Raw genomic sequence first — 26,993 nt, forward strand, 5'->3', positions numbered from 1 at the left:
GGGACAAAGGGGACACTGCTGTCACCATGGGGACACAGCCAGGGCCACCCCAAGGGACGATGGCACGGCGCCGTGTCTGCGCCACGCCGTACTGCCCGGCCTGAGGGGACAAACCCAGTGTCACCATGGGGACACCAAGCCTGAGGGGCCACCCCAGGGACACTGCCCGGCCTGAGGGGACAAACCCATTTTCACCAAGAGGGGACACAGCCAGGGCCACCCCATTGTCACCATGGGGACACCAAGCCTGAGGGGCCACCCCATTGTCACCATGGGGACACCGAGCCTGAGGGGCCACCCCAGGGGACGATGGCACGGCGCCGCGTCTGCGCCACGCCGTACTGCCCGGCCTGAGGGGACAAAGGGGACACTGCTGTCACCATGGGGACACAGAGCCAGGGCCACCCCAAGGGACGATGGCACGGCGCCGCGTCTGCGCCACGCCGTACTGCCCGGCCTGAGGGGACAAACCCATTGTCACCATGGGGACACTGAGCCTGAGGGGCCACCCCAGGGACACAGAGCCAGGGCCACCCCAAGGGACGATGGCACGGCGCCGCGTCTGTGCCACGCCATACTGCCCGGCCTGAGGGGACAAAGGGGACAATGCTGTCATCATGGGGACACCGAGCCAGGGCCACCCCAAGGGACACTGCCCGGCCTGAGGGGACAAAGGGGACAGTGCTGTCACCATGGGGACACCGAGCCTGAGGGGCCACCCCATTGTCACCATGGGGACACAGCCAGGGCCACCCCAAGGGACGATGGCACGGCGCCATGTCTGTGCCATGCCGTACTGCCCGGCCTGAGGGGACAACTGTGTCACTGAGAGGGGACACAGAGCCAGGGCCACCCCAAGGGACACTGCCCGGCCTGAGGGGACAGTGCTGTCACCATGGGGACACAGCCAGGGCCACCCCAGGGGACACTGCCCGGCCTGAGGGGACAGTGCTGTCACTGAGAGGGGACACAGCCAGGGCCACCCCAAGGGACGGGTCTGCCTTTGGAGGGGACAGTTCCTGTGGTGGCCATGGCCATGTGGAGCCCTCATGGAGATGGGGATGTCCCCAGAGCCACCCGAGGGGTCTTTGGAGGGGACAATTCCTGAGGGACAGGGGTGGGAATGTCCCCAAAGCCACCCAAGGGGACAATTCCTCCTTTGGAGGGGACAATTCCTGAGGGACAGGGGTGGGAATGTCCCCAGAGCCACCCAAGGGGACAACTCCTCCTCTGAAGAACCTGTCCCCTCTGGGAATGTCCCCAAAGCCACCCAAGGGGTCAGCTGGGCCATGGGAGGGGACAATTCCCGAGGGACAGGGGTGGGAATGGCCCCAAAGCCACCCAAGGGGACAATTCCTCCTTTGGAGGGGACAATTCCCGAGGGACAGGGGTGGGAATGTCCCCAATGCCACCCAAGGGGTCAATCCCCCCTTTGAAGAACCTGTCCCCTCTGGGAATGTCCCCAGAGCCACCCAAGGGGACAATTCCTCCTCTGGAGGGGACAGTTCTGAGGGACAGGGGTGGGAATGTCCCCAAAGCCACCCAAGGGGACAATTCCTCCTCTGAAGAACCTGTCCCCTCTGGGAATGTCCCCAAAGCCACCCAAGGGGTCAATCCCCCCTTTGAAGGACCCAACTGGGAATCGGCCAATCCCAACTGCCAACTCCTTTGGGAACGTCCCCAGGGTGCAACACAACCAAGGTTCCTCAGGGTGCCAAAAAAGGGGTTTTTTTCCCCCAAAAGCAGCCCTGGAGACCCTACCTGGAGCACCCCGAAGGTGCACTGGTAGCCCATGCGCACCAGGCAGCGCAGGGTCAGCTTGAGCACCATGGACCTCTTGAAGGAGACGAAATTCCGGACGTTCTCCAGCAGGAAGAAGCGCGGCCGGTAATAATCGCAGTAACTGCGGGGACAGAGGGGCGGCCAAGGGACTTCTGATGGGGTCTCACCCCCAAAATCCCCTCCATCACCCCAAAAACCCCATCCACATCCATGAGGGGACTCCAGATGGGGTCCCACCACCCAAAATCCTCTCCACACCCACCTTGGGACACCAGATGTGGTCCCACCTGCCCAAAAACCCCTCCAACCCCAGGAGGGGACATCAGATGGGGTCTCACCTCCCAAAAACCCCCTCCAACCCCATGAGGGGACACCAGATGGGGTCCCACCACCCCAAAACCCCTTCCACACCCACCTTGGGACACCAGATGTGGTCCCACCACCCAAAAACCCCCTCCAACCCCACAAGGGGACTCCAGATGGGGTCCCACCACCCAAAAACCCCTCCAACCCCACAAGGGGACACCAGATGGGGTCCCACCACCCAAAAACCCCTCCACACCCACCAGAGGACACCAGAAGTGGTCCCACCTCCCAAAAAGCCCCTCCAACCCCATGAGGGGACACCAGATGTGGTCCCACCACCCCAAAACCCCTTCCACACCCACCTTGGGACACCAGATGGGGTCCCACCACCCAAAATCCTCTCCACACCCACCAGAGGACACCAGATGTGGTCCCACCTGCCCAACAACCCCCTCCAACCCTACAAGGGTACACCAATGTGGTCCCACCACCCAAAAAACCCCTCCAACCCCATGAGGGGACACCAGACAGGGTCTCACCACCCAACAACCCCCTCCAACCCCACGAGGGTACACCAATGTGGTCCCACCACCCAAAAACCCCTCCACACCCACCTTGGGACACCAGAAGTGGTCCCACCTCCCAAAAAGCCCCTCCAACCCCATGAGGGGACACCAGATGTGGTCCCACCACCCAAAAACCCCCTCCACACCCACCTTGGGACACCAGATGTGGTCCCACCTCCCAAAAACCCCCTCCAACTCCACAAGGGGACACCAGATGGAGTTCCACCTGCCCAGAAACCCCTCCAACCCCACAAGGGGACACCAGATGGGGTCCCACCACCCAACAACCCCCTCCAACCCCACAAGGGGACACCAGATGTGGTCCCACCTGCCCAGAACCGCCCCGCAGACCCACCTGAGGAAGGAGACCACCAGGGAGTTCTTGAACTTGGAGTAGGTGCGGGAGTTGAAGCGGTTCATGCCGCTGAAGCCCTGGCACGGGGGGCCACCACAGAGCATCTCCACGTCGCCCTTCTGCGGCAGCTTCTGGCCCAAGGAGTTGGTCTTCTCGCCGGCCATGACCAGCTTGAGGAGCACGTTGCAGTCCTCGGTGAACACCGTGGTGCCGGGGTTGTTGAGCCGGAACGCCTGCGCCGCCGGCTCCCACATCTCGATGGCCCAGAGCGTCTCCGAGACACCTGAGGGCACGGCCGGGATGGGTGAGGATGGTCAGGGGTGGGTGGGAATGGTCAGAGTTGGGTGGGAATGGTCAGAGATGGGCACTGGGAATGGTCAGAGTTGGGTGGGAATGGTCAGAGTTGGGTGGGAATGGTCAGTGATGGACAGGGATGGGTGAGGGTGGCCAGGATGGTCAGGGATGGGTGGGAATGGTCAGAGTTGGGTGGGAATGGTCAGGGATGGGTGGGAATGGCCAAAGTTGGGTGGGAATAATCAAGGATGGACAGGGATGGGTGGGAATGGTCAGGGATGGTCAGGGATGGGTGGGAATGGTCAGAGTTGGGTGGGAATGGCCAAAGTTGGGTGGAATGGTCAGAGATGGGCACTGGGAATGGTCAGGAATGGTCAGAGATGGATGGGAATGGTCAGGGATGGGTGGGAATGGTCAGGGATGGTCAGGGAGGCCAGGGATGGGCACTGGGAATGGTCAGGAATGGTCAGAGTTGGGTGGCAATGCCCATGGTTGGGTGGCAATGACCACGGTTGGGTGGGAATGGTCAGAGTTGGGTGGGAATGGTCAGAGTTGGGTGGCAATGCCCACGGTTGGGTGGGAATGGTCAGGAATGGGTGGCAATGACCACAGTTGGGTGGCAATGACCACGGTTGGGTAGGAATGACCACGGTTGGGTGGGAATGACCACGGCTGGGTGGGAATGGTCAGAGTTGGGTGGCAATGACCACGGTTGGGTGGGAATGGTCAGGAATGGGTGGCAATGACCACGGTTGGGTGGCAATGACCACGGGTGGGTGGCAATGACCACGGTCGGGTGGGAATGACCACGGTTGGGTGGCAATGTCCACGGTTGGGTGGAAATGACCACGGTTGGGTGGGAATGGTCAGAGTTGGGTGGCAATGACCACGGTTGGGTGGCAATGACCACGGTTGGGTGGGAATGGTCAGAGTTGGGTGGCAATGACCACGGTTGGGTGGGAATGACCACGGTTGGGTGGCAATGACCACGGTTGGGTGGGAATGGTCAGAGTTGGGTGGGAATGCCCATGGTTGGGTGGCAATGACCACGGTTGGGTGGCAATGCCCATGGTTGGGTGGCAATGACCACGGTTGGGTAGGAATGACCACGGTTGGGTGGCAATGACCACGGTTGGGTGGCAATGCCCACAGTTGGGTGGGAATGGTCAGAGTTGGGTGGGAATGGTCAGAGTTGGGTGGCAATGTCCACGGTTGGGTGGCAATGACCACGGGTGGGTGGCAATGACCATGGTTGGGTGGCAATGGTCAGAGTTGGGTGGGAATGACCATGGTTGGGTGGGAATGGTCAGGAATGGGTGGCAATGACCACGGTTGGGTGGCAATGACCACGGTTGGGTGGGAATGGTCAGGAATGGGTGGCAATGACCACGGTTGGGTGGGAATGACCACGGTTGGGTGGGAATGGTCAGAGTTGGGTGGCAATGACCACGGTTGGGTGGAAATGTCCACGGTTGGGTGGGAATGTCCACGGTTGGGTGGCAATGACCACCGTTGGGTGGCAATGCCCACGGTTGGGTGGCAATGACCACGGTTGGGTGGCAATGACCACGGTTGGGTGGGAATGGTCAGGAATGGGTGGCAATGGTCAGGAATGGGTGGCAATGTCCACGGTTGGGTGGCAATGACCATGGTTGGGTGGCAATGGTCAGGAATGGGTGGCAATGGTCAGGAATGGGTGGCAATGACCATGGTTGGGTGGCAATGGTCAGGAATGGGTGAATGACCACGGTTGGGTGGCAATGACCACGGTTGGGTGGGAATGACCACAGTTGGGTGGCAATGCCCACGGTTGGGTGGGAATGGTCAGAGTTGGGTGGGAATGACCACGGTTGGGTGGCAATGACCACGGTTGGGTGGCAATGGTCAGAGTTGGGTGGGAATGACCACGGTTGGGTGGGAATGGTCAGAGTTGGGTGGGAATGACCACGGTTGGGTGGCAATGACCACGGTTGGGTGGCAATGCCCACGGTTGGGTAGGAATGACCACGGATGGGTGGGAATGGTCAGGAATGGGTGGCAATGACCACAGTTGGGTGGCAATGACCACAGTTGGGTGGGAACGGTCAGAGTTGGGTGGCAATGACCACGGTTGGGTGGCAATGACCACGGTTGGGTGGCAATGACCACAGTTGGGTGGGAATGGTCAGAGTTGGGTGGGAATGGTCAGAGTTGGGTGGCAATGACCACGGTTGGGTGGGAATGGTCAGGAATGGGTGGCAATGCCCACGGGTGGGTGGCAATGCCCACGGTTGGGTGTGAACGCCCAGACCCAGGCGGGAACACCCAAGGCCGGGCACTGCCAACCTCCAGCAGATTTGCCAACCCCTGAGACCCTTCCCACCCCTTCCCAAGCCCCAGCTCCAGCAGCTGGACCTCACCTGCCTGGTGGAAGCCCTCGGAGAGGCCTCCACAGCCGGAGAACACGTCCAGGGTCCTCAGCTTGGGCACCTGCAGCTTGGCCGGCTCCTGCTCGCTCTGCTCCGCGCTCACCACCCTCCCCTTGCCCTTCCCTGCCAAAAACCCGGCCAGGGACGGGTCAGGGCCTGCTCTTCCTCCTTCTCATCTTCCTCTGGGAGTCCATCGCCTCCCAGACCCTCTTATGACACTTTTTTCCCAATTTTCTGCCCAATTTTTACCAAATTTCTGCCCCATTTTACCCATTTTCTGCCCCATTTTACCCATTTTCTGCCCCTTTTTTACCCATTTTCTGTCCCTTTTTTACCAATTTTCTGCCCCATTTTACCCATTTTCTGCCCAGTTTTACCCATTTTCTGCCCCATTTTACCCATTTTCTGCCCCTTTCCCAGCCTCTTCCCCACCTCTTTTCCATCCCATTTTTCTGCCCTTTTTTTACCCATTTTCTGCCCCGTTTTTGTCCATTTTCTGCCTCTTTCCTACCCCTTTTCCACTCCATTTTTATGCCCCATTTTTACCCATCTTCTGCCCCTTTTCCAGCCCCTACCCCACCTCTTTTCCACCCCATTTTCTGCCCCATATTCAGCCCCTTCCCCACCTCTCTTCTGCCCCATTTTCTGCCCCTTTTTTACTACTTTTCTGTCCCTTTTCCTGCCCTTTTTCTACCCATTTCCCACCAGTTTTCCACCCCTTTTCCAGCCTCACCTTTCCCTTTCCCCTTCCCCTTCCCTTTGTTCCCGGAGCTCCGGGCATGGTTGGGAGGATCCTCAAAGCTCTTGGTTTTGGCGTTGTAAGCCTGGGAAAAAAAAACCAAACAAAAATCCCAATTTCACCAGAACCCAAACTTCACTTCATCCCTGGTGTCTCCAGGCCTCCAGGAACTCATCCAGACCCTTGAAAACCCAGATTAGCACCCAAAATTTGCCTCCCCAAAATCTCAGAACCGGCTCCAAATCCAACCCTTCAATGAAAAACCACCCAGAACTCCAACTTGACTTCATCCCTGGTGTCTCCAGACCTCCAGGAACTCATCCAGACCCCCAGGAACTCATCCAGACCCTTGAAAACCCAGTTTAGCACCCAAAATTCGCTCCCCAAAATCTCAGAACCGGCTCCAAATCCAACCCTACCACGGAACACCAGAACCCCAAATTTCCTCCGTCCCTGGTGTCTCCAGACCCCCAGGAACTCATCCAGACCCCCAGGAACTCATCCAGACCCCCAGGAACTCATCCAGACCTCCAGGAACTCATCCAGACCCTTGAAAACCCAGATTAGTACCCAAAATTCGCTCCCCAAAATCTCCAATCTAAGCCCTCCATGGAAAACCACCAAGAACCCCAACTCCACTTCATCCCTGGTGTCTCCAGACCCCCAGGAACTCATCCAGACCTCCAGGAACTCATCCAGACCCCCAGGAACTCATCCAGACCCCCAGGAACTCATCCAGACCCTTGAAAACCCAGTTTAGCACCCAAAATTCGCTCCCCAAAATCTCAGAACCGGCTCCAAATCCAACCCCCTACCATGGAACACCCACACCCCAAATTTTGCTCCGTCCCTGGTGTCTCCAGACCTCCAGGAACTCATCCAGACCTCCAGGAACTCATCCAGACCCTTGAAAACCCAGTTTAGCACCCAAAATTCGCTCCCCAAAATCTCCAATCTAAGCCCTCCATGGAAAACCACCAAGAACCCCAACTCCACTTCATCCCTGGTGTCTCCAGACCCCCAGGAACTCATCCAGACCTCCAGGAACTCATCCAGACCCCCAGAAACTCATCCAGACCCTTGAAAACCCAGATTAGTACCCAAAATTTGCTCCCCAAAATCTCAGAACCGGCTCCAAATCCAACCCTACCACGGAACACCAGAACCCCAAATTTCCTCCGTCCCTGGTGTCTCCAGACCTCCAGGAATTCATCCAGACCCTTGAAAACCCAGATTAGTACCCAAAATTCGCTCCCCAAAATCTCAGAACCTGCTCCAAATTCAACCCCCTACCACGGAACACCAGAACCCCAAATTTTGCTCCGTCCCTGGCGTCTCCAGACCCCCAGGAACTCATCCAGACCTCCAGGAACTCATCCAGACCTCCAGGAACTCATCCAGACCCTTGAAAACCCAGATTAGCACCCAAAATTTGCCTCCCCAAAATCTCAGAACCGGCTCCAAATCCAACCCCCTACCACGGAACACCCACACCCCAAATTTCCTCCATCTCAGGTGTCTCCTCCTCCATCCCTGGGGCCTCTCCTGTCCCTCACCTCCAGGAAGTAGAAGCGGTCCAGGCCCCCGGCTGAGTAGTCCTGGATGCTCTCGGTCAGGTCCTCTCCGTAGACCACGGAGCAGCGGCCCTGGACCGCCCGGAACTCCACGGTGGCCTCCTCGTCGCTCCAGTAGAGCAGGTTGATGTCGGCGTGGTAGCTCGCCTTCGTGGACTTGTGGGTGTTCTCGGGCCTGGAAGTTTCCAGAAGAACGCCGGGGTTATGGGGGGGGGGGAAAGCCCCGAGGTGGGCGCTCCTTGTGGTGGGGTTGGGGTTTGGGGTGGAGGGAAGGTTGGAGGTGGGATGGGGAGGGATTGAGGGAAAAGGGGTTTTTAGGGAGGTGGAGGTGTGCAGAGATGTCCAAAAATGTTCTGAGATGTTCAAAGAGAGCCCACGGCATCCGAAGATGAATCGAGATGTTCCAGAACAGCCAAAAATGTCCCAAAATATTAAAAGATACCCAAAAAAATATCCAAAGACATCTCAAGATGTCCCAGGACATCAAAAAATGTCCTAAAATATCCAAAAATGCCCAAAAAATCCAAAGACATCCAAAGACATCTCAAGACGTCCCAGGACATCAAAAAATGCCCCAAAATATCGAAAGATACCCAAAAAACCCAAAGACATCTCAAGACGTCCCAGGACATCAAAAAATGCCCCAAAATATCCAAAGTTACCAAAAAAAATCCAAAGAAATACAAAGATGTCTCAAGATGTCCCAGGACATCAAAAAATGCCCCAAAATATCGAAAGATACACAAAAAATCCAAAGACATCTCAAGACATCCCAGGACATCAAAAAATGTCCTAAAATATCCAAAAATGCCCAAAAAATCCAAAGACATCCAAAGATGTCTCAAGATGTTCCAAGACACCCAAAAATGCCCCAAAATATCCAAAGTTGCACAAAAAAAAATCAAAGAAATCCAAAGATGTCTCAAGATGTTCCAAGACATCAAGAAATGCCCCAAAATATCCAAAAATACCCAAAAAAATCTGAAGAAGTCCAAAGACATCTCAAGGTGTCCCAGGACAGCCAAAAATGTCCCAGAATATCCAAAGATACACAAAAAATATTCAAAGACATCCAAAGAAGTCCAAAGACATCTCAAGACATCCAAAGATGTCTCAAGATGTTCCAAGACATTCAAAAATGCCCCAAAATATCCAAAGGTACACAAAAAAAACCAAAGACACCAAGAGAACTCTAAAGACATCTCAAGACCTCCCAGGACAGCCAAAAATGTCCCAAAATATCCAAAAATACCCCAAAAAATCCGAAGAAGTCCAAAGACACCTCAAGACATCCAAAGATGTCCCACCAGGATCACCCAAGTCCGTGGATTTCCACCCCAACTCCCAGCACCGCTCGTGCCACCGACCCCAAACCCTCATCAATTCTGGGACCACCTTCCCAACTTTGGGAAAAACCCTCAGGGATTTGGGGACAAAATTCCCAATTTTGAGGCCAACCAGCCTCACCAAGTCTGGGACAACCCTCCCGGTTTTGGGACGGCTCCTCCAACTGGGAAGGTCCAGCAAGGACCGTCCAAATCATGAAGTTCAACCAAGAACCGCCAAAACTTCAAGCCACCAAAATCGACTTCCACCGCCGACTCCAAACCTCCCCAAAACGCCCCAAAACGCCCCAAAAGCGCCCGGATTCGGCACCTGTAGAACTTGTAGATGCAGAGCTTGATGTCGGCCTCGTTGGGTTTGCCGTTGCCGCGGAGGCTGCAGAAGATGCTCTTGATGCGGCCCACGCGGAACGGGTCGGGCGCGTCCAGGTTGCTGCCCTTGATGTACTCCGAGTACTTGCGGTAGTGCTCGGGGTGCAGCTCCTCGTCCACCGCCTCCTTCTTGGGCCTCTTGGCCGGGCTGGCCGGCTTCACGCTGGCGAAATCGGGAGAAACGGCCCCAAAACGTCGGCACGGGGAGGTGGGGGCGGTGGAGGGTGGAGTTAGGGGGGGGCTTGGAGGGGTTTTGTGGACTTGAGTTGGGTTTGTCCACCAAAAGTTGGACAAAAGTTGGAGAGTTGGAATTTGGGTGTCTTGGAGGGGTTTTATGGACTTGAGTTGGGTTTGTGCACCAAAAGTTGGGTGGAGAGTTGGAATTGAAGGTTCTTGGAGGGGTTTTATGGATTTGAGTTGGGTTTGTGCACCAAAAGTTGGGTGGAGAGTTGGAATTTGGGGGTGTTGGAGGGGTTTTATGGACTTGAGTTGGGTTTGTGCACCAAAAGTTGGGTGGAGAGCTGGAATTGAAGGTTCTTGGAGGGGTTTTATGGACTTGAGTTGGGTTTGTGCACCAAAAGCTGGGTGGAGAGTTGGAATTTGGGGGTCTTGGAGGGGTTTGTCCATCAAAAGTTGGATGGAGAGTTGGAATTTGGGGGTCTTGGAGGGGTTTTATGGACTTGAGTTGGGTTTGTCCATCAAAAGTTGGGTGGAGAGTTTGAATTTGGGTGTCTTGGAGGGGTTTTATAGACTTGAGTTGGGTTTGTGCACCAAAAGTTGGGTGGAGAGCTGGAATTTGGGGGTCTTGGAGGGGTTTTATGGACTTGAGTTGGGTTTGTGCACCAAAAGTTGGGTGGAGAGCTGGAATTGAAGGTTCTTGGAAGGGTTTTATGGATTTGAGTTGGGTTTGTGCACCAGAAGTGGGTGGAGAGTTGGAATTTGGGTTCTTGGAGGGGTTTTATGGACTTGAGTTGGGTTTGTGCACCAAAAGTTGGGTGGAGAGCTGGAATTTGGGGGTCTTGGAGGGGTTTGTCCACCAAAAGTTGGGTGGAGAGCTGGAATTGAAGGTTCTTGGAGGGGTTTTATGGACTTGAGTTGGGTTTGTCCACCAAAAGTTGGAATTTGGGGGTCTTGGAGGGGTTTTATGGACTTGAGTTGGGTTTGTGCACCAAAAGTTGGAATTTGGGGGTCTTGGAGGGGTTTTATGGACTTGAGTTGGGTTTGTGCACCAAAAGTTGGGTGGAGAGTTGGAATTGAAGGTTCTTGGAGGGGTTTTATGGATTTGAGTTGGGTTTGTCCATCAAAAGTTGGAATTTGGGGATCTTGGAGGGGTTTTATGGATTTGAGTTGGGTTTGTCCATCAAAAGTTGGACAAAAGTTGGAGAGTTGGAATTTGGGGATCTTGGAGGGGGTTTTATGGACTTGAGTTGGGTTTGTCCATCAAAAGTTGGGTGGAGAGGTGGAATTTGGGGGTCTTGGAGGGGTTTGTCCATCAAAAGTTGGGTGGAGAGCTCAAATTGAAGGTTCTTGGAGGGGTTTTATGGACTTGAGTTTGGTTTGTCCATCAAAAGTTGAATGGAGAGCTGGAATTGAAGGTTCTTGGAGGGGTTTTCCAGCCTTGACCCCAAAATTTTTGTCAAAAGTTGGGTGAAAATTTGGAATTGAGAGATCTTGGGGAGGTTTTAGTGCCTTAACTCCATAATTCCAATTTATCCCCCCCAAAACTGGGTCAAAATTTGGAACTCAGGGTCTCAGAGGGATCTCCCACCTTTAAATCTCCGATCCTGCAATTCCCAAATTCCAATTCACCCCTCAAAAACACAGCTCCAGGATCATCCCACCAGAGCCACCTCTCCATGAAACACCAGAAAACCAAAACTGGGGTAACTTTGATGCCAAACTTCTGGAAATTCAGGACACCAGACCTGCCATTCCCAGGTGGGGGAAAACCCCAAAATCCCAAAATCTCACCCCAAAGGTGAGATCCTCTAAACCCACCTGAAGGAGAAGGCATCTGGCAGCAGGTAGACGCCGTCCCCAACCCGGTACTGGACGCCGTTCTTGGTGGCCACGGCGTAGAACATCTTCCCGTCGGCCTCCTCCAGCGGCTCGGCCACCTTGGGGATCTCCTTGTGCCTCACCTCGTCCAGGCGTGCGCAGCTCATGCAGAACCTGCCGGGACACCACCAGGTTCTCCCCAAAAAAAATCCCATTTTTCAGGCGGGAAGAAGCCAAAACTTGGAGTTTTCCACCCAAAAACTGACTTGTACTTGTTGTCCTCGGTGGGCTGCGTGCTGGGCGGGCTCTCGAAGCGCGCGTACTCCTGGTCGTACCACATCTGGTAGAAGTAGGTCCTCCCATCGTCCTCCACCATCTTGATCTCCGTGTCCAGCCCGCCCTGGAGGACAGAGAGCAGCGGCGTGGCCGGGCTGGGCGGCGCTGACCGGCGCGGGCGGGCCCAGCTGTCCCCACCTCCGTGTCCCCACCTCCATGGCCCAGTTGTCCGAGGGCGCCTTGTAGATGACGTTGACCTTGCCGTGGATGTAGGAGAGCTGCATGTCCTCGCACTCGTCCACCAGGAACAGCTCCAGAGGGTCCGAGGTGGCCCCCAGGACGGTGTCCGAGCCCGGGCAGAACCAGTGGGCGTGGAACATCTGGCCACTGCTGTCCTCCCACATGGCCGTCACCCTGAGGGGTGGCGCGGTGTGAGAGGGGATGTCCCCATGTCCCCATCCCCATGGGAGAATGGAGAACCCACCTGGGCAGGTGGGATCATTGGGGACATCCCCAACCCATGGGAGAATGGAGAGCCCACCTGGCTTGGTGGGATCATCAGGGGTGTCCCCATGTCCCCATCCCCATGGGAGAATGGAGAACACACCTGGCCAGGTGGGATCATCAGGGGTGTCCCCATGTCCCCAACCCCATGGGAGAATGGAGAACCCACCTGGGCAGGTGGGATCATTGGGGACATCCCACTGTCCCCAACCCCATGGGAGAATGGAGAACACACCCAACCCATGGGAGAATGGAGAACACACCTGGGCAGGTGGGATCATTGGGGACATCCCCAACCCATGGGAGAATGGAGAACCCACCTGACTTGGTGGGATCATCAGGGGTATCCGCAACCCATAGGACTGGGGAGAACCCACCTGGGCAGGTGGGATCATCAGGGACATCCCCATGTCCCCAGTCCCCTCGGAGAAGGGAGAGCCCACCTGGGCAGGTGGGATCATCAGGGGTGTCCCCAAGCCATGGGAGAATGGAGAGCCCACCTGGGCAGGTGGGATCATCGGGGACATCCCCATGTCCCCAACCCATGGGAGAATGGAGAACCCACCTGGCCAGGTGGGATCACTGGGGACATCCCACTGTCCCCAACCCCATGGGAGAATGGAGAGCCCACCTGGCCAGGTGGGATCATCAGGGATGTCCCCAACCCATGGGAGAATGGAGAACACACCTGGCCAGGTGGGATCATCAGGGGTGTCCCCATGTCCCCAACCCCATGGGAGAATGGAGAGCCCACCTGGGCAGGTGGGATCATCAGGGACATCCCCATGTCCCCAACCCCATGGGAGAATGGAGAGCCCACCTGGGCAGGTGGGATCATCGGGGACATCCCCAACCCATGGGAGAATGGAGAGCCCACCTGGGCAGGTGGGATCATCAGGGGTGTCCCCAACCCCATGGGAGAATGGAGAGCCCACCTGGGCAGGTGGGATCATCAGGGATGTCCCCAACCCATGGGAGAATGGAGAGCCCACCTGGCCAGGTGGGATCATCAGGGGTGTCCCCAACGCATAGGACTGGGGAGAACCCACCTGGCCAGGTGGGATCATTGGGGATGTCCCCAACCCATGGGAGAATGGAGAGCCCACCTGGCCAGGTGGGATCATTGGGGACATCCCCATGTCCCCAACCCATGGGAGAATGGAGAGCCCACCTGGGCAGGTGGGATCATCAGGGGTGTCCCCCTCCCATAGGACTGGGGAGAACCCACCTGGCCAGGTGGGATCATCAGGGATGTCCCCATGTCCCCCACCCCATGGGAAGACGAAGAACCCACCTGGCCAGGTAGAGGGGCTTGGTAGGGATGTCCCCATGTCCCCACCCCTGTGTGCACATGGAGAACCCACCTGGCCAGGTAGAGGGGCTCGGTGAGGATGTCCCCATGTCCCCACCCCTGTGAGAACAATGAGAACCCACCTGGCCAGGTAGAGGGGCTTGGTGGGGTCGTCGGGGCTCACGGACACGCAGTCTCCCACCTCCAGCGTCTCGGAGTCGATGCAGACGCGTTGGTAAAAATCCTTCTTGCCGTCGCTCTGCGGGGCACGGGGGCGTTACAGGTACGGCCTCACCTGGATGAGGTCCTCACCTGGATGGGTTCCCCCATCCATGAGATCCAACTCTGGCCTCACCTGGATGGGTTCCCTCACCTGGATGGGTTCCCCTCACCTGGATGGGTTCCCCCATCCATGAGATCCAACTCTGGCCTCACCTGGATGGGTTCCCCTCACCTGGATGGGTTCCCTCACCCACAAAATCCAATTCTAACCTCACCTGGATGGGTTCTCCATCCATGAGATCCAACTCTGGCCTCACCTGGATGGGTTCTCCTCACCTGGATGGGTTCCCCCATCCATGAGATCCAACTCTGGCCTCTCCTGGATGGGTTCCCCTCACCTGGATGGGTTCTCCCACCTTGCCAGATCCCCTCACCTGGATGTGTCCCCTCACCTGGACGTGTCCCCTCACCTGCACGTGTCCCCTCACCTGGACGTGTCCCCTCACCTTTCCAGGCCCCCTCACCTGCCCAGGTGCCTCACCTTGATGGGCTCCCCCACCCAGGAGATCCGGCTCTTGTTCTGCTTCTTCTTGCGGCCCTGGAGCATCTTCTTGGGCGAGGGCATCTCGGGGATGTTGTCATCGACCTCCTCATCCTCATCCGCCTCCCGCACCGCCAGGTTGGGACACCTGCGACGTCACCGGGGGCGTCACCGGGGGCGGGGACATTGGGGACATTGGGGACATTGGGGACATTGGGGACATCAGGGCCACCCACCTCCTCTGCAGACACGCCTGCTTGCTGCGGCCACTGCCACCGAACTTGACCATGTTCTGGCACGCCTTGCACTTGCCACACTCGGGCTGCTGGCACACCTGGCACGGGACGGGGACACCGGTGACACCGGGAATGCCCCTCCACGATCAACTCAACCAACTCGTGATGTTGATGTTGGCCAAGGTTGGAAGATCCTCCAAAACCAACCCGTGACACTGACAGTGACCAAGGCTGGAAAAGCTCTCCAAGATCAACCCAGCCTATGGTAATAACTGTGACCAAGACTGGAAGAGACCTTCACGACCAACCAACCCAACCCAACCCATGACAATAGCATTGACCAAGATTGGAAGACTCTCCCAGATCAGCCAACCCAACCCAGGAAGGTGACGTTGACCAGCACTGGGAGTCCTTCAAGACCAACCAACCCAACCCAAGCCATGACACCGGCGTTGACCAAGGCTGAAAAAGCCCTCTAAGATCAACCCAGCCTATGATAATAACTTTGACCAAGATTGGAAAACTCTCCAAGATCAGCCAACTCAACCCATGATGCTGATGTTGACCGAGACTGGAAGAGACCTTCAAGACCAACCAACCCAACCCATGACGCTGATATTGACCAAGACTGGAAGAGACCTTCAAGACCAACCAACCCAACCCATGACGCTGATATTGACCAAGACTGGAAAAGTCCTTCAAGACCAACCACCCAAACCCACGATAATAACATTGACCGAGACTGGACCTTCAAGACCAACCAACCCAACCCAGGGAGGTAACGTTGACCAAGACTGGAAGAGACCTTCAAGACCAACCAACCCAACCCATGACGCTGATATTGACCAAGACTGGAAGAGACCTTCAAGACCAACCAACCCAACCCATGACGCTGATATTGACCAAGACTGGAGGAGACCTTCAAGAACAACCAACCCAACCCATGACGCTGACGCTGACCAACACTGGGAGTCCTTCAAGACCAACCAACCCAATCCAACCCATGACGTTGACCAAGGGCTGGAAGACCTTTCAACACCAACCACCCAAACGCATCCCCGCTGCCCCACCGGTGACCCGCGGTCACCTCGCAGACGCCGCAGCGCCGGCGCTTGGTGGCGTTCTCCTTGTCCTCCTCGCGCTCGTCCTTCTCGATCTGCTCCGAGAAGAAGGTGTCGAAGATGAGGTACACCAGCTTGGTGGTGGTGGCCTTGGTGGGACCCTTGTCCTTGTCGATGCGCGTGGGGTGGCGGATGGCCTGGCGCCGCACGGCTCGCCTGCGGCACGGGGACAGCGCTCAGGCCACGCCCAGGGGCGGGGACACCACCCCAGGGACCCCCGCAGGTGCTGGGTGAGGTCCCCAGAAGGTGAGGATGGACTTTGGGGACCCAACCCAGCGTCCTTCCCCTTCTGGAGCAGCACCAGGTTTGGGTTTGCCCAGTTTTGGGAGGATCTTCCCAATTTTGGGAGAATTGTCCCAATTTTGGGAGGGTCTTCCCAAATTTTGGGAGGGTTTTTGTGATCTTGGGAGGATCTTCCCAATTTTGGGAGAATTCTCCCAATTTTGGGAGGGTCTTCCCAAATTTTGGGAGGGTTTTGTGATCTTGGGAGGATCTTCCCAATTTTGGGAGAATTGTCCCAATTTTGGGAGGATCTTCCCAATTTTGGGAGAATTGTCCCAGTTTTGACAGGGTTTTGTGATCTTGGGTGGATCTTCCAAATTTTGGGAGACCAAGGGACCCCCACAGGTGCCGGGTGAGGTCCCCAGAAGGTGAGGATGGATTTTGGGGACTCAACCCAAAGTCCTTCCCCTTCTGGAGCAGCACCAGGTTTGGGTTTGCCCAGTTTTGGGAGGATCTTCCCAATTTTGGGAGGGTTTTTGTGATCTTGGGGGGATCTTCCCAATTTTGGGAGAACTGTCCCAATTTTGGGAGGGTTTTTGTGATCTTGGGAGGATCTTCCCAATTTTGGGAGAACTGTCCCAATTTTGGGAGGGTTTTTGTGATCTTGGGAGGATCTTCCCAATTTTGGGAGAATTGTCCCAATTTTGGGAAGGTTTTTGTGATCTTGGGGGGATCTTCCCAATTTTGGGAGAACTGTCCCAATTTTGGGAGGGTTTTTGTGATCTTGGGAGGATCTTCCCAGTTTTGGGAGAACTGTCCCAATTTTGGGAGAATTGTCCCAATTTTGAGAGGGTTTTTGTGATCTTGAGGGGGATCTTCCCAATTTTGGGAGAACTGTCCCAATTTTGGGAGGGTTTCTGCTCTGATTCCCAGCACTTCTCTCTCACTACTGAACCCAAATCCTCACCAGTTTTGGGCAAATTCTTTTACTTTCGAGGTCCCACTTCCCAGATTCTGGTTGGATTTTCCCGATTTTGGGTTTTTTGCCCCCAGACCTCACCTCTTGCCCAGGGTGACCCCGGCCAGCTTGATGAGGTCCCTCATGCAGGGCGTGATGAGCACCGGGGGCTCGTCGCTGTCGCCGGCCTCGTCGTAGCTCTCCACCTGCTCCACCACGAACTGGGCGTGGCGCAGCAGCGAGTCCTCCGTGAAACGGTTGAAGTTGAGCCCCGCCGGCGGCACCGTGGTCTGGGGGAGGTCGGGAAGGGTTGGGAAGGGTTGGGGATGGTTGGGAAGGGTTGGGGATGGTCTCTGACCGCTCCCCAGATCGCCCATTCTGAGGGTCACCAAGGTTGGGAAGGGTTGAGATGGTTGGAGATGGTTCGGGATGGTTGGGAAGGGTTGGGGATGGTCTCTGACCCCTCCCCAGAGCGCCCATTCCAAAGGTCACCAAGGTTGGGAAGGGTTGAGATGGTTGAAGATGGTTGGGAAGGGTTGGTGATGGTTTGGGATGGTTGGGAATGGTTTGGAAGGGTTGGGAAGGGTTGGGAAGGGTTGGGAAGAGTCGGGGATGGTTGGGAAGGGTTGGGGATGGTTGGGAAGGGTTGGGGGTGGTTGGGAAGAGTTGGGGATGGTTGGGAAGGGTTGGAGATGGTTTGGGATGGTTGGAGATGGTTGGGAAGGGTTGGGGATGGTTTGGGATGGTTTGGAAGGGTTTGGGATTGTTTGGGATGGTTGGGGATGATTTAGAAGAGTTGGAGATGGTTTGGGATGGTTTAGAAGGGTTGGGGATGGTTTGGGATGGTTGGGAAGGGTTGGGGATGGTTTGGGATGGTTGGGAAGAGTTTGGGATGGTTGGGAATGGTTTTGGATGGTTTGGAAGAGTTTGGGATGGTTTAGAAGGGTCGGGATGGTTTGGGATGGTTGGGAATGTTTGGAGATGGTTGGGAAGGGTTGGGGATGGTTGCGAAGGGTTTGGAAGGGTTGGAGATGGTTGGGGATGGTTGGGAAGGGTTTGGGATGGTTTGGGATGGTTGGGAAGGGCTGGGGATGGTTTGGGATGGTTGGGAAGGGTTGGAGATGGTTTGGGATGGTTGGGAAGGGTTGGAGATGGTTTGGGATGGTTGGGAAGGGTTGGAGATGGTTGGGGATGGTTGGGAAGGGTTGGAGATGGTTTGGGATGGTTGGGAAGGGTTGGGGATGGTTTGGGATGGTTGGGAAGGGTTGGGGATGGTTTGGGATGGTTGGGAAGGGTCGGGGATGGTTTGGGATGGTTGGGAAGGGTCGGGGATGGTTTGGGATGGTTTAGAAGGGTTGGGGATGGTTTGGGATGGTTGGGAAGGGTCGGGGATGGTTTGGGATGGTTTAGAAGAGTCGGGATGGTTGGGAAGAGTTGGGGATGGTTTGGGATGGTTGGGAAGAGTTGGGAATGTTTGGAGATGGTTGGGAAGGGTCGGGATGGTTCAGAAGAGTTGGGGATGGTTGGGAAGGGTCAGGATGGTTTGGGATGGTTGGGAATGTTTGGGATGGCTGGGAAGGGTCGGGACGGTCCCTGCGGTGGCGCCGTCACCTCGATCTTGTTGAGCAGGTCCTCGTAGCTGACGTGGCGATTGTTCTGCAGGAACTCCACCACGATCTTGCTCATGTAGATCTTCTCCTGCATCAGCGCGAAGGTGGGCGCGTACTCCTCGCTCGGCTCCATCAGGATGTAGTCGGCAAAAGCTGGGGAAAAAAACCCCAAAATTGGGGGAATTTGGGGAAAAATGGGGGGTTTTGGGTGGGGGGGAGGAAAGGAATGGGGGAAAAAGAGAAGAAATAAAGGGGAAAAGAGGAAAAGGGGAGGAAAGAAAATAAGGGGAAAAAAAGCAGGAAAATGGAGAAAAAGGAGGAAAGAAAGAGGAAGGAAAAGAGAAAGAAAATAAAGGGGAAAAGAGCAGGAAAAAAGGAAAGAGGAGGAAAGAAAGAAGAAGGAAAAGAGAAAAAAAGAAAATGAAGGGGGAAAGAGCAGGAAAAAGGAGAAAAGAGGAGAGAAAGAAGGAAGGAGAAGAAAAGAGAAAAAAAGACAGAGAAAAAATGGAAAAAAGAGAGGGAAAAAAAGAGAAAAAGAAAGAAAAAGAAAGAAAAAAGAAAACAAGAAAAAACAGGAACAAAAGGAGAAGGAAGAAGTAAAGGGAGAAAAAGAGAGAAAATGGAAAAAAAGGGAGAAAAGAAAATGGAAAAAAAGGGAGAAAAGAAAATGGAACAAAAAGGGAGAAAAGAAAACAGAAAAAAAAAGGAGAAAAGGAAGAGAAAGGGAGAAGAAAGAAGGGAGAAAAAGGAGGAGAAAGGGCAAAAACCCTGAATCCTTCCCCTCAAAAAAAACCCCAAAATAACCCAAAACCAACCCCAAAAAGCCCCAAATTCCCCCAAACTCCCCCAAATTCCCCTCCTCACCTGTGCTGAAGCCGATCAGCGCCTTCTCCCCGCCGTCGAAGCCCGTGATCCACCAGGCGTTGATGGGCCCCAACTTCTTGGCTCTCACCCCACCTGCCAAGCCAAAAAAAAAACCCAAAAAAACCCCCAAAAATCTGGACCGTTCCCACCTGGAATGGGAAATCCCAAAAATGCCCCAAAACCGCGGGCGGGCCCTCACCGTCCATGCAGGGGTTGTCGTCGTAGATGGGTTTGACGACGCCGCTGAAGTAGAGCTCGATGTTCCTCTCGATGAGGCCGGTGTCGAAGGGACACAGGTGCCCCCTCTTGTCGTAAACGCTGCCGGGGGGGACAGGGTTAGGGTTAGGGTTGGGGTTAGGTTCCAGAGGGGATTCCAGAGGGGATTCCAGAGGGGATTCCAGCCCCCGGGGTCTCACCTGAAGGAGGTGACTTTGTGCTGGGGAAGGTCCTCGTAGCTCTCGAAGCCGTCCTCGTTGGCGTCGAAGATGGACAAGCGCTCGTCCGTCAGCATCTCCGGCTCCTCCAGCTGGGTTTGGGGCAGGGAAAAACCAAAAAAACCAAAAAAAACAACAAAAAAAAACCAAAAAAAAAAGGGATTTAGGGATGTTCCTGATTTAGGGATGTTCCTGATTTAGGGATGTTCCTGAGCTCGAGGAAGGAGGGTTTGGATCCCTTACGGCGTCGTCGGGGTCCCCTTGGAAGAATTTGAGGTCGGGGTCGTCCAGGTACTGCCGGCAGTCGAGGCATTTTGGGGGGGTGGTCTGCGGGAGAGGGGAGGGAGAATCAGCTTTTCCCAAAGTTATTCCCGGAATTCTCCAGGATTTTGGGAAAATTTGGGGTTTCCCCATCAGAACCAGCCCCAGCTGTTTGGTTTTGGGAAGCTGGAAATGGGTTTGTGTTCCCCATAGGGTAATCCATGCTTTGGAATAATCAACTCATCCCAAAAAACCCTAAAATTCAGGAGTTTTAAGGGATTTAGAGATCCCAAAAAAAAGCTGGAATGAGGAGGGACTTACTTTAGCAGGAGCAGTGATTTTAACCTGAGGGATTTCGTCTTTGATTTCCGACCTGGGAGGGGAAAATGAAATTCTGGGATGAGGATGGAGCAGCGACGTCGTCGTTGTCGTTGTCACCGTCAGCGGGACACGGCTCTGGGAATGTTCCCCCCCTTTTCCTCACCCATCTTTGGTTTCCATTTTCATCCTTTTCTCATCTTGATCCTGGAGAAAAAGGCAAAAAAAAAAAAAAGGGAAAAGGAAAATGTGGCCAAAAATGCTGGGAAATCACCCCAGGATGTCACAACAGAGCAAAATCCTGGGAAATCACCCCAAAAACAACCAGGACAAGTCTGGAAGTCACCACTGACAAAATCCTGGGAAATCACCCCAAAAACAACCAGGACAAGTCTGGAAGTCACCACTGACAAAATCCTGGGAAATCACCCCAAAAACGACCTGGAAAAGGTCCAGGATGTCACCACTGACAAAATCCTGGGAAATCACCCCAAAAACGACCTGGAAAAGGTCCAGGATGTCACCACTGACAAAATCCTGGGAAATCACCCCAAAAATGACCTGGAAAAGGTCCAGGATGTCACCACTGACAAAATCCTGGGAAATCACCCCAAAAAAGGTCCAGGATGTCACCACTGACCAAAATCCTGGGAAATCACCCCAAAAACGACCTGGAAAAGGCCCAGGGTGTCACCACTGACAAAATCCTGGGAAATCACCCCAAAAATGACCTGGAAAAGGCCCAGGGTGTCACCACTGACCAAAATCCTGGGAAATCACCCCAAAAACGACCTGGAAAAGGTCCAGGGTGTCACCACCAACCAAAATCCTGGGAAATCACCCCAAAAATGACCTGGAAAAGGTCCAGGGTGTCACCACTGACAAAATCCTGGGAAATCACCCCAAAAATGACCTGGAAAAGGTCCAGGGTGTCACCACCAACCAAAATCCTGGAAATCACCCCAAAAACGACCTGGAAAAGGCCCAGGGTGTCACCACCAACCAAAATCCTGGGAAATCACCCCAAAAAAGGTCTGGAAAAGGTCCAGGGTGTCACCACCAACCAAAATCCTGGGAAATCACCCCAAAAACGACCTGGAAAAGGTCCAGGATGTCACCACTGACAAAATCCCGGGAAATCACCCCAAAAATGACCTGGAAAAGGCCCAGGGTGTCACCACCAACCTTCTCCTCCAGCTCCTCCTCCTCCTTCTCCACGTTCATCAGCTCCGGCTTCACCTCCCCGTTGGCCTCCTCTGATTTCCTCTTGTTGGGTCTGCGGGATCGAACCCAGAATGGGATTTTTTTTGGGGAATGGGAAGGGTTTGGGATGGTGGGATGAGGAAGAGGAGGGTGACCCTTCCCACTGACCCTTTGGACAGGAGGCTGAGGATGGACGGCTGCCGGCCGGAGCTGCGGGTGACGCGGGCGCTGGCCGGGGACTCTGCGGGAAAAGCACGGAGGATCCCAAATCCCAACGGGAATTGCCACACCCCAAGGCCAGGAGACCCCAAAACCCTTCAGGAGGAGACCCCAAAACCCTTCCAGAGGAGACCCCAAAACCTTCCAGAGGAGACCCTAAAACCCTTCAGGAGGAGACCCCAAAACCTTCCAGAGGAGACCCCAAAACCTTCCTAAGGAGACCCTAAAATCCTTCCTGAGGAGACCCCAAAACCTTCCAGAGGTGACCCCAAAACCCTTCCCTGAGGAGACCCCAAAACCTTCCAGAGGTGACCCCAAAACCCTTCCTGAGGAGACCCCAAAGCCCTTCCCAAGGAGACCCCAAAATCCTTCCTGAGGAGACCCCAAAACCTTCATGAGGAGACTCCAAAACCTTCATGAGGTGACCCCAAAGCCCTTCCCAAGGAGACCCCAAAACCTTCCTGAGGAGACCCCAAAGCCCTTCCTAAGGAGACCCTAAAATCCTTCCTGAGGAGACCCCAAAACCTTCATGAGGAGACCCCAAAATCCTTCCTGAGGAGACCCCAAAACCCTTCCAGAGGAGACCCCAAAACCCTTCCAGAGGAGACCCCAAAACCCTTCCAGAGGAGACCCTAAAACCTTCCTGAGGAGATCCCAAAGCCCTTCCCAAGGAGACCCCAAAACCCTTCCCAAGGAGACCCCAAAACCCTTCATGAGGTGACCCTAAAATCCTTCCTGAGGAGACCCCAAAACCCTTCAGGAGGAGACCCTAAAGCCCTTCCCAAGGGGACCCTAAAATCCTTCCTGAGGAGACCCCAAAACCTTCCTGAGGTGACCCCAAAACCCTTCCAGAAGTGACCCCAAAGCCCTTCCTGAGGAGACCCCAAAACCTTCATGAGGAGACCCCAAAACCTTCCCAAGGAGACCCCAAAACCTTCCAGAGGAGATCCCAGTTCTTGATCCCCATGGAAATTGTCACACCCCAAAACCAAGAGACCCCAAAACCCTTCCCTGAGGAGACGCTAAAACCCTTCCTGAGGAGACCCCAAAACCCTTCCCAAGGTGACCCTAAAACCCTTCCAGAGAAGACCCCAAAACCCTTCCTGAGGAGACCCCAAAATCCTTCCTGAGGAGACCCCAAAACCTTCATGAGGTGACCCCAAAGCCCTTCCCAAGGAGACCCCAAAACCCTTCCTGAGGAGACCCCAAAGCCCTTCCTAAGGAGACCCCAAAATCCTTCCTGAGGAGACCCCAAAACCCTTCCTGAGGAGACCCCAAAGCCCTTCCTGAGGAGACCCCAAAACCCTTCCTGAGGAGACCCCAAAACTCTTCCTGAGGTGATCCCAGTTCTTGATCCCCATGGAAATTGTCACACCCCAAAACCAAGAGACCCCAAAACCCTTCCCTGAGGAGACCCCAAAACCCTTCCCAAGGTGACCCTAAAACCCTTCCAGAGAAGACCCCAAAACCCTTCCTGAGGAGACCCTAAAACCCTTCCTGAGGAGACCCCAAAACCCTTCCCAAGGAGACCCCAAAACTCTTCCTGAGGTGATCCCAGTTCTTGATCCCCATGGAAATTGTCACACCCCAAAACCAGGAGACCCCAAAACCCTTCCTGAGAGAACCCCCCCCCATCCCAATGGGACCTGCCCCACCCCAAACCCCCCCAAATCCCCCATTTACACCGCAAAAAAACCCCGAAACCCCAAATCCTCACTTTTGGCGTCCCCGTTGGAGCGGCTCCTGCGGGATTTCCGTGCCCTGGCGGCGGGGCCGGAGCAGGACGGGGACGAGGACGCTGCCACCCCCCTCCTCGAGCTCCATGGCCCCGTCCTCATCCTCATCGCTGCCGAAGGCGCCGTTCCCGGGGCAGCCGTTGGCACTGGGGCCCCCGGAGCCGTTGGGGGCCGAGAGCTCCTGGCGCAGCAGCGCCTTCACCTTGGCCAGGTAACGCTCCTGGGGATGGGAGCACCCAAATCCTGGGGCTTGATCCCAAATCCCATAGGGATTCATGATCCCAAACCCCACAGGGGATTCATGATCCCAAACCCCATGGGGGAATTGGGAGCTGAGCCATTGGGAGCTGAGTGAGAGCTCCTGGCGCAGCAGCGCCTTCACCTTGGCCAGGTAACGCTCCTGGGGACGGGAGCACCCAAATCCCACAGGGATTCATGATCCCAAATCCCAGGGTGTGATCCCAAACCCCAGAGTGTGATCCCAAACCCCATAGGGGATTCATGATCCCAAATCCCCTTGGGAAAGGGAGGCTGAGCATGAATCCCGGGATGTGATCCCAAATCCCACAGGGATTCGTGATCCCAAATCCCAGGGTGTGATCCCAAATCCCAGGGTGTGATCGCAAACCCCACAGGGGATTCATGATCCCAAATCCCAGGGTGTGATCCCAAACCCCATAGGGATTCGTGATCCCAAATCCCAGGGTGTGATCCCAAACCCCATAGGGGATTCATGATCCCAAACCCCAGGGTGTGATCCCAAACCCCATAGGGGATTCATGATCCCAAACCCCATAGGGGAATTGGGAGCTGAGCCATTGGGGGCTCAGTGAGAGCTCCTGGCGCAGCAGCGCCTTCACCTTGGCCAGGTAACGCTCCTGGGGACGGGAGCACCCAAATCCTGGGGCTTGATCCCAAATCCCATAGGGATTCATGATCCCAAACCCCATAGGGGATTCATGATCCCAAATCCCAGGGTGTGATCCCAAACCCCATAGGGGATTCACGATCCCAAATCCCAGAGTGTGATCCCAAACCCCAGGGTGTGATCCCAAATCCCACAGGGATTCATGATCCCAAATCCCCTTGGGAAAGGGAGGCTGAGTATGAATCCTGGGATGTGATCCCAAATCCCACAGGGATTCATGATCCCAAATCCCAGGGGTGTGATCCCAAATCCCAGGGTGTGATCCCAAACCCCATAGGAGATTCATGATCCCAAATCCTCTGGGGAAAGGGAGGCTAAGCATGAATCCCGGGATGTGATCCCAAACCCCATAGGGGATTCATGATCCCAAATCCCAGGGTGTGATCCCAAATCCCAGGGTGTGATCCCAAACCCCATAGGGATTTGTGATCCCAAATCCCACAGGGAAAGCAGGGGCAGAGTGGAGTCCCAGGGTTTTCCTGGTTTCCAGGTGTTTTACCCCAAATCCCGGGGTTTTACCCCAAATCCCAGAGTTTCACCCCAAATCCCGGTGTTTTTTAGCCTTTCCCAGGTGTTTCACCCCAAATCCCGGTGTTTTTTAGCCTTTCCCAGGTGTTTCACCCCAAATCCCGGTGTTTTTTAGGATTTCCCAGGTGTTTTACCCCAAATCCCGGTGTTTCACCCCAAATCCCGGTGTTTTTTAGGATTTCCCAGGTGTTTCACCCCAAATCCCAGTTGTTTTTAGCCTTCCCCAGGTGTTTCACCCCAAATCCCAGAGTTTCACCCCAAATCCCAGTGTTTTTAGCCTTCCCCAGGTGTTTCACCCCAAATCCCATGTTCGGCTCTCACCTCGCTCAGCTCCTCCCGGCGCAGTTTGGCCTCGAGCTCGCTGAGCTGCAGCTGCACCTCAGCCTGCAGGAAGCCGTGGATGAGGCTCAGCTTCTCCTGGACGCTCTCCTGGGGACATTGGGGACACCGAGGGGACACTGGGGACACTGAGGGGACCTTGGGGACACTGAGGGGACACTGGGGATGGAGGGGACACGGTGGGGACATCAGGGACAGGAAGCCGTGGATGAGGCTCAGCTTCTCCTGGACGCTCTCCTGGGGACACCAAGGGGACCTTGGGGACACTGAGGGGACAGCAGGGACACGGCGGGGACACCGGGGATGGAGGGGACACATTGGGGACATCGGGAGCTGGAAGCTGTGGATGAGGCTCAGCTTCTCCTGGACGCTCTCCTGGGGACATTGGGGACACTGAGGGGACCTTGGGGACACTGAGGGGACCTTGGGGACACCGAGGGGACCTTGGGGACATTGAGGGGACACTGGGGACATTGAGGGGACACCGGGGATGGAGGGGATATCAGGAGCAGGAAGCCGTGGATGAGGCTCAGCTTCTCCTGGACGCTCTCCTGGGGACATCGGGGACATTGGGGACACTGAGGGGACACTGGGGACACTCCAGGACTGCCCAGGTGACATTGGGGACACTCCAGGACAGCCCAGGTGACACTGGGGACATTCAGGACAGCCCAGGTGACACTGGGGACACTCCAGGACAGCGCAGGTGACACTGGGGACATTCAGGACAGACAGGTGACATTGGGGACTTTCAGGACAGACAGGTGACACTGGGGACATTCAGGACAGCCCAGGTGACACCGGGGACACTCCAGGACAGCGCAGGTGACACTGGGGACATTCAGGACAGACAGGTGACATTGGGGACTTTCAGGACAGACAGGTGACACTGGGGACATTCAGGTGACCCTGGGGACATTCAGGACATCCCAGGTGACACTGGGGACATTCAGGACTGCCCAGGTGACACTGGGGACATTCAGGTGACACTGGGGACATTCAGGACAGCCCAGGTGACACTGGGGACACTCCAGGACTGGCAGGTGACACTGGGGACACTCCAGGACTGCCCAGGTGACATTGGGGACATTCAGGACAGCCCAGGTGACACTGGGGACATTCAGGACAGACAGGTGACACCGGGGACACTCCAGGACAGTCCAGGTGACACCGGGGACATTCAGGACTGCCCAGGTGACACTGGGGACATTCAGGACAGCCCAGGTGACATTGGGGACATTCAGGACTGCCCAGGTGACACTGGGGACATTCAGGACAGCCCAGGTGACACTGGGGACATTCAGGACTCACCTTCTCTCCCAGGTTCTCCTCATCCCGCTCCAAGTCCTGCAGCCTGGGGGGGGGGGGGGGACGGACACCGAGGGAGGGGACAAGGGGACAAAGGGACAAAGGGACAAAGGGACAATCCGACCATCAGGATTGGG

At 55.5% G+C, this 26,993-nt stretch overlaps 1 protein-coding gene across 1 annotated transcript in view; it reads right to left on the reverse strand.

Moving 5' to 3' along the window:
• Window positions 1-26,993, reverse strand: part of DNMT1 (DNA methyltransferase 1) — a 44,242-nt gene that overhangs the window by 11,956 nt on the left and 5,293 nt on the right. The window contains 27 exon segments of the mRNA XM_077192347.1: window positions 1,762-1,903; window positions 3,010-3,292; window positions 5,703-5,834; window positions 6,445-6,535; window positions 8,007-8,199; window positions 9,681-9,902; window positions 11,738-11,911; window positions 12,004-12,137; window positions 12,226-12,427; window positions 13,952-14,067; window positions 14,572-14,719; window positions 14,808-14,905; window positions 15,895-16,084; window positions 17,211-17,398; window positions 18,720-18,871; window positions 19,583-19,675; window positions 19,782-19,900; window positions 19,999-20,108; window positions 20,260-20,343; window positions 20,599-20,650; window positions 20,762-20,802; window positions 21,781-21,871; window positions 21,967-22,039; window positions 23,735-23,822; window positions 23,824-23,973; window positions 25,531-25,638; window positions 26,860-26,902. Of these exon segments, the coding sequence (XP_077048462.1) occupies window positions 1,762-1,903; window positions 3,010-3,292; window positions 5,703-5,834; window positions 6,445-6,535; window positions 8,007-8,199; window positions 9,681-9,902; window positions 11,738-11,911; window positions 12,004-12,137; window positions 12,226-12,427; window positions 13,952-14,067; window positions 14,572-14,719; window positions 14,808-14,905; window positions 15,895-16,084; window positions 17,211-17,398; window positions 18,720-18,871; window positions 19,583-19,675; window positions 19,782-19,900; window positions 19,999-20,108; window positions 20,260-20,343; window positions 20,599-20,650; window positions 20,762-20,802; window positions 21,781-21,871; window positions 21,967-22,039; window positions 23,735-23,822; window positions 23,824-23,973; window positions 25,531-25,638; window positions 26,860-26,902 (3,517 nt within the window).

The sequence above is a fragment of the Agelaius phoeniceus genome, chromosome 32, assembly GCF_051311805.1.
Source record: "Agelaius phoeniceus isolate bAgePho1 chromosome 32, bAgePho1.hap1, whole genome shotgun sequence".
NCBI lineage: Eukaryota > Metazoa > Chordata > Aves > Passeriformes > Icteridae > Agelaius > Agelaius phoeniceus.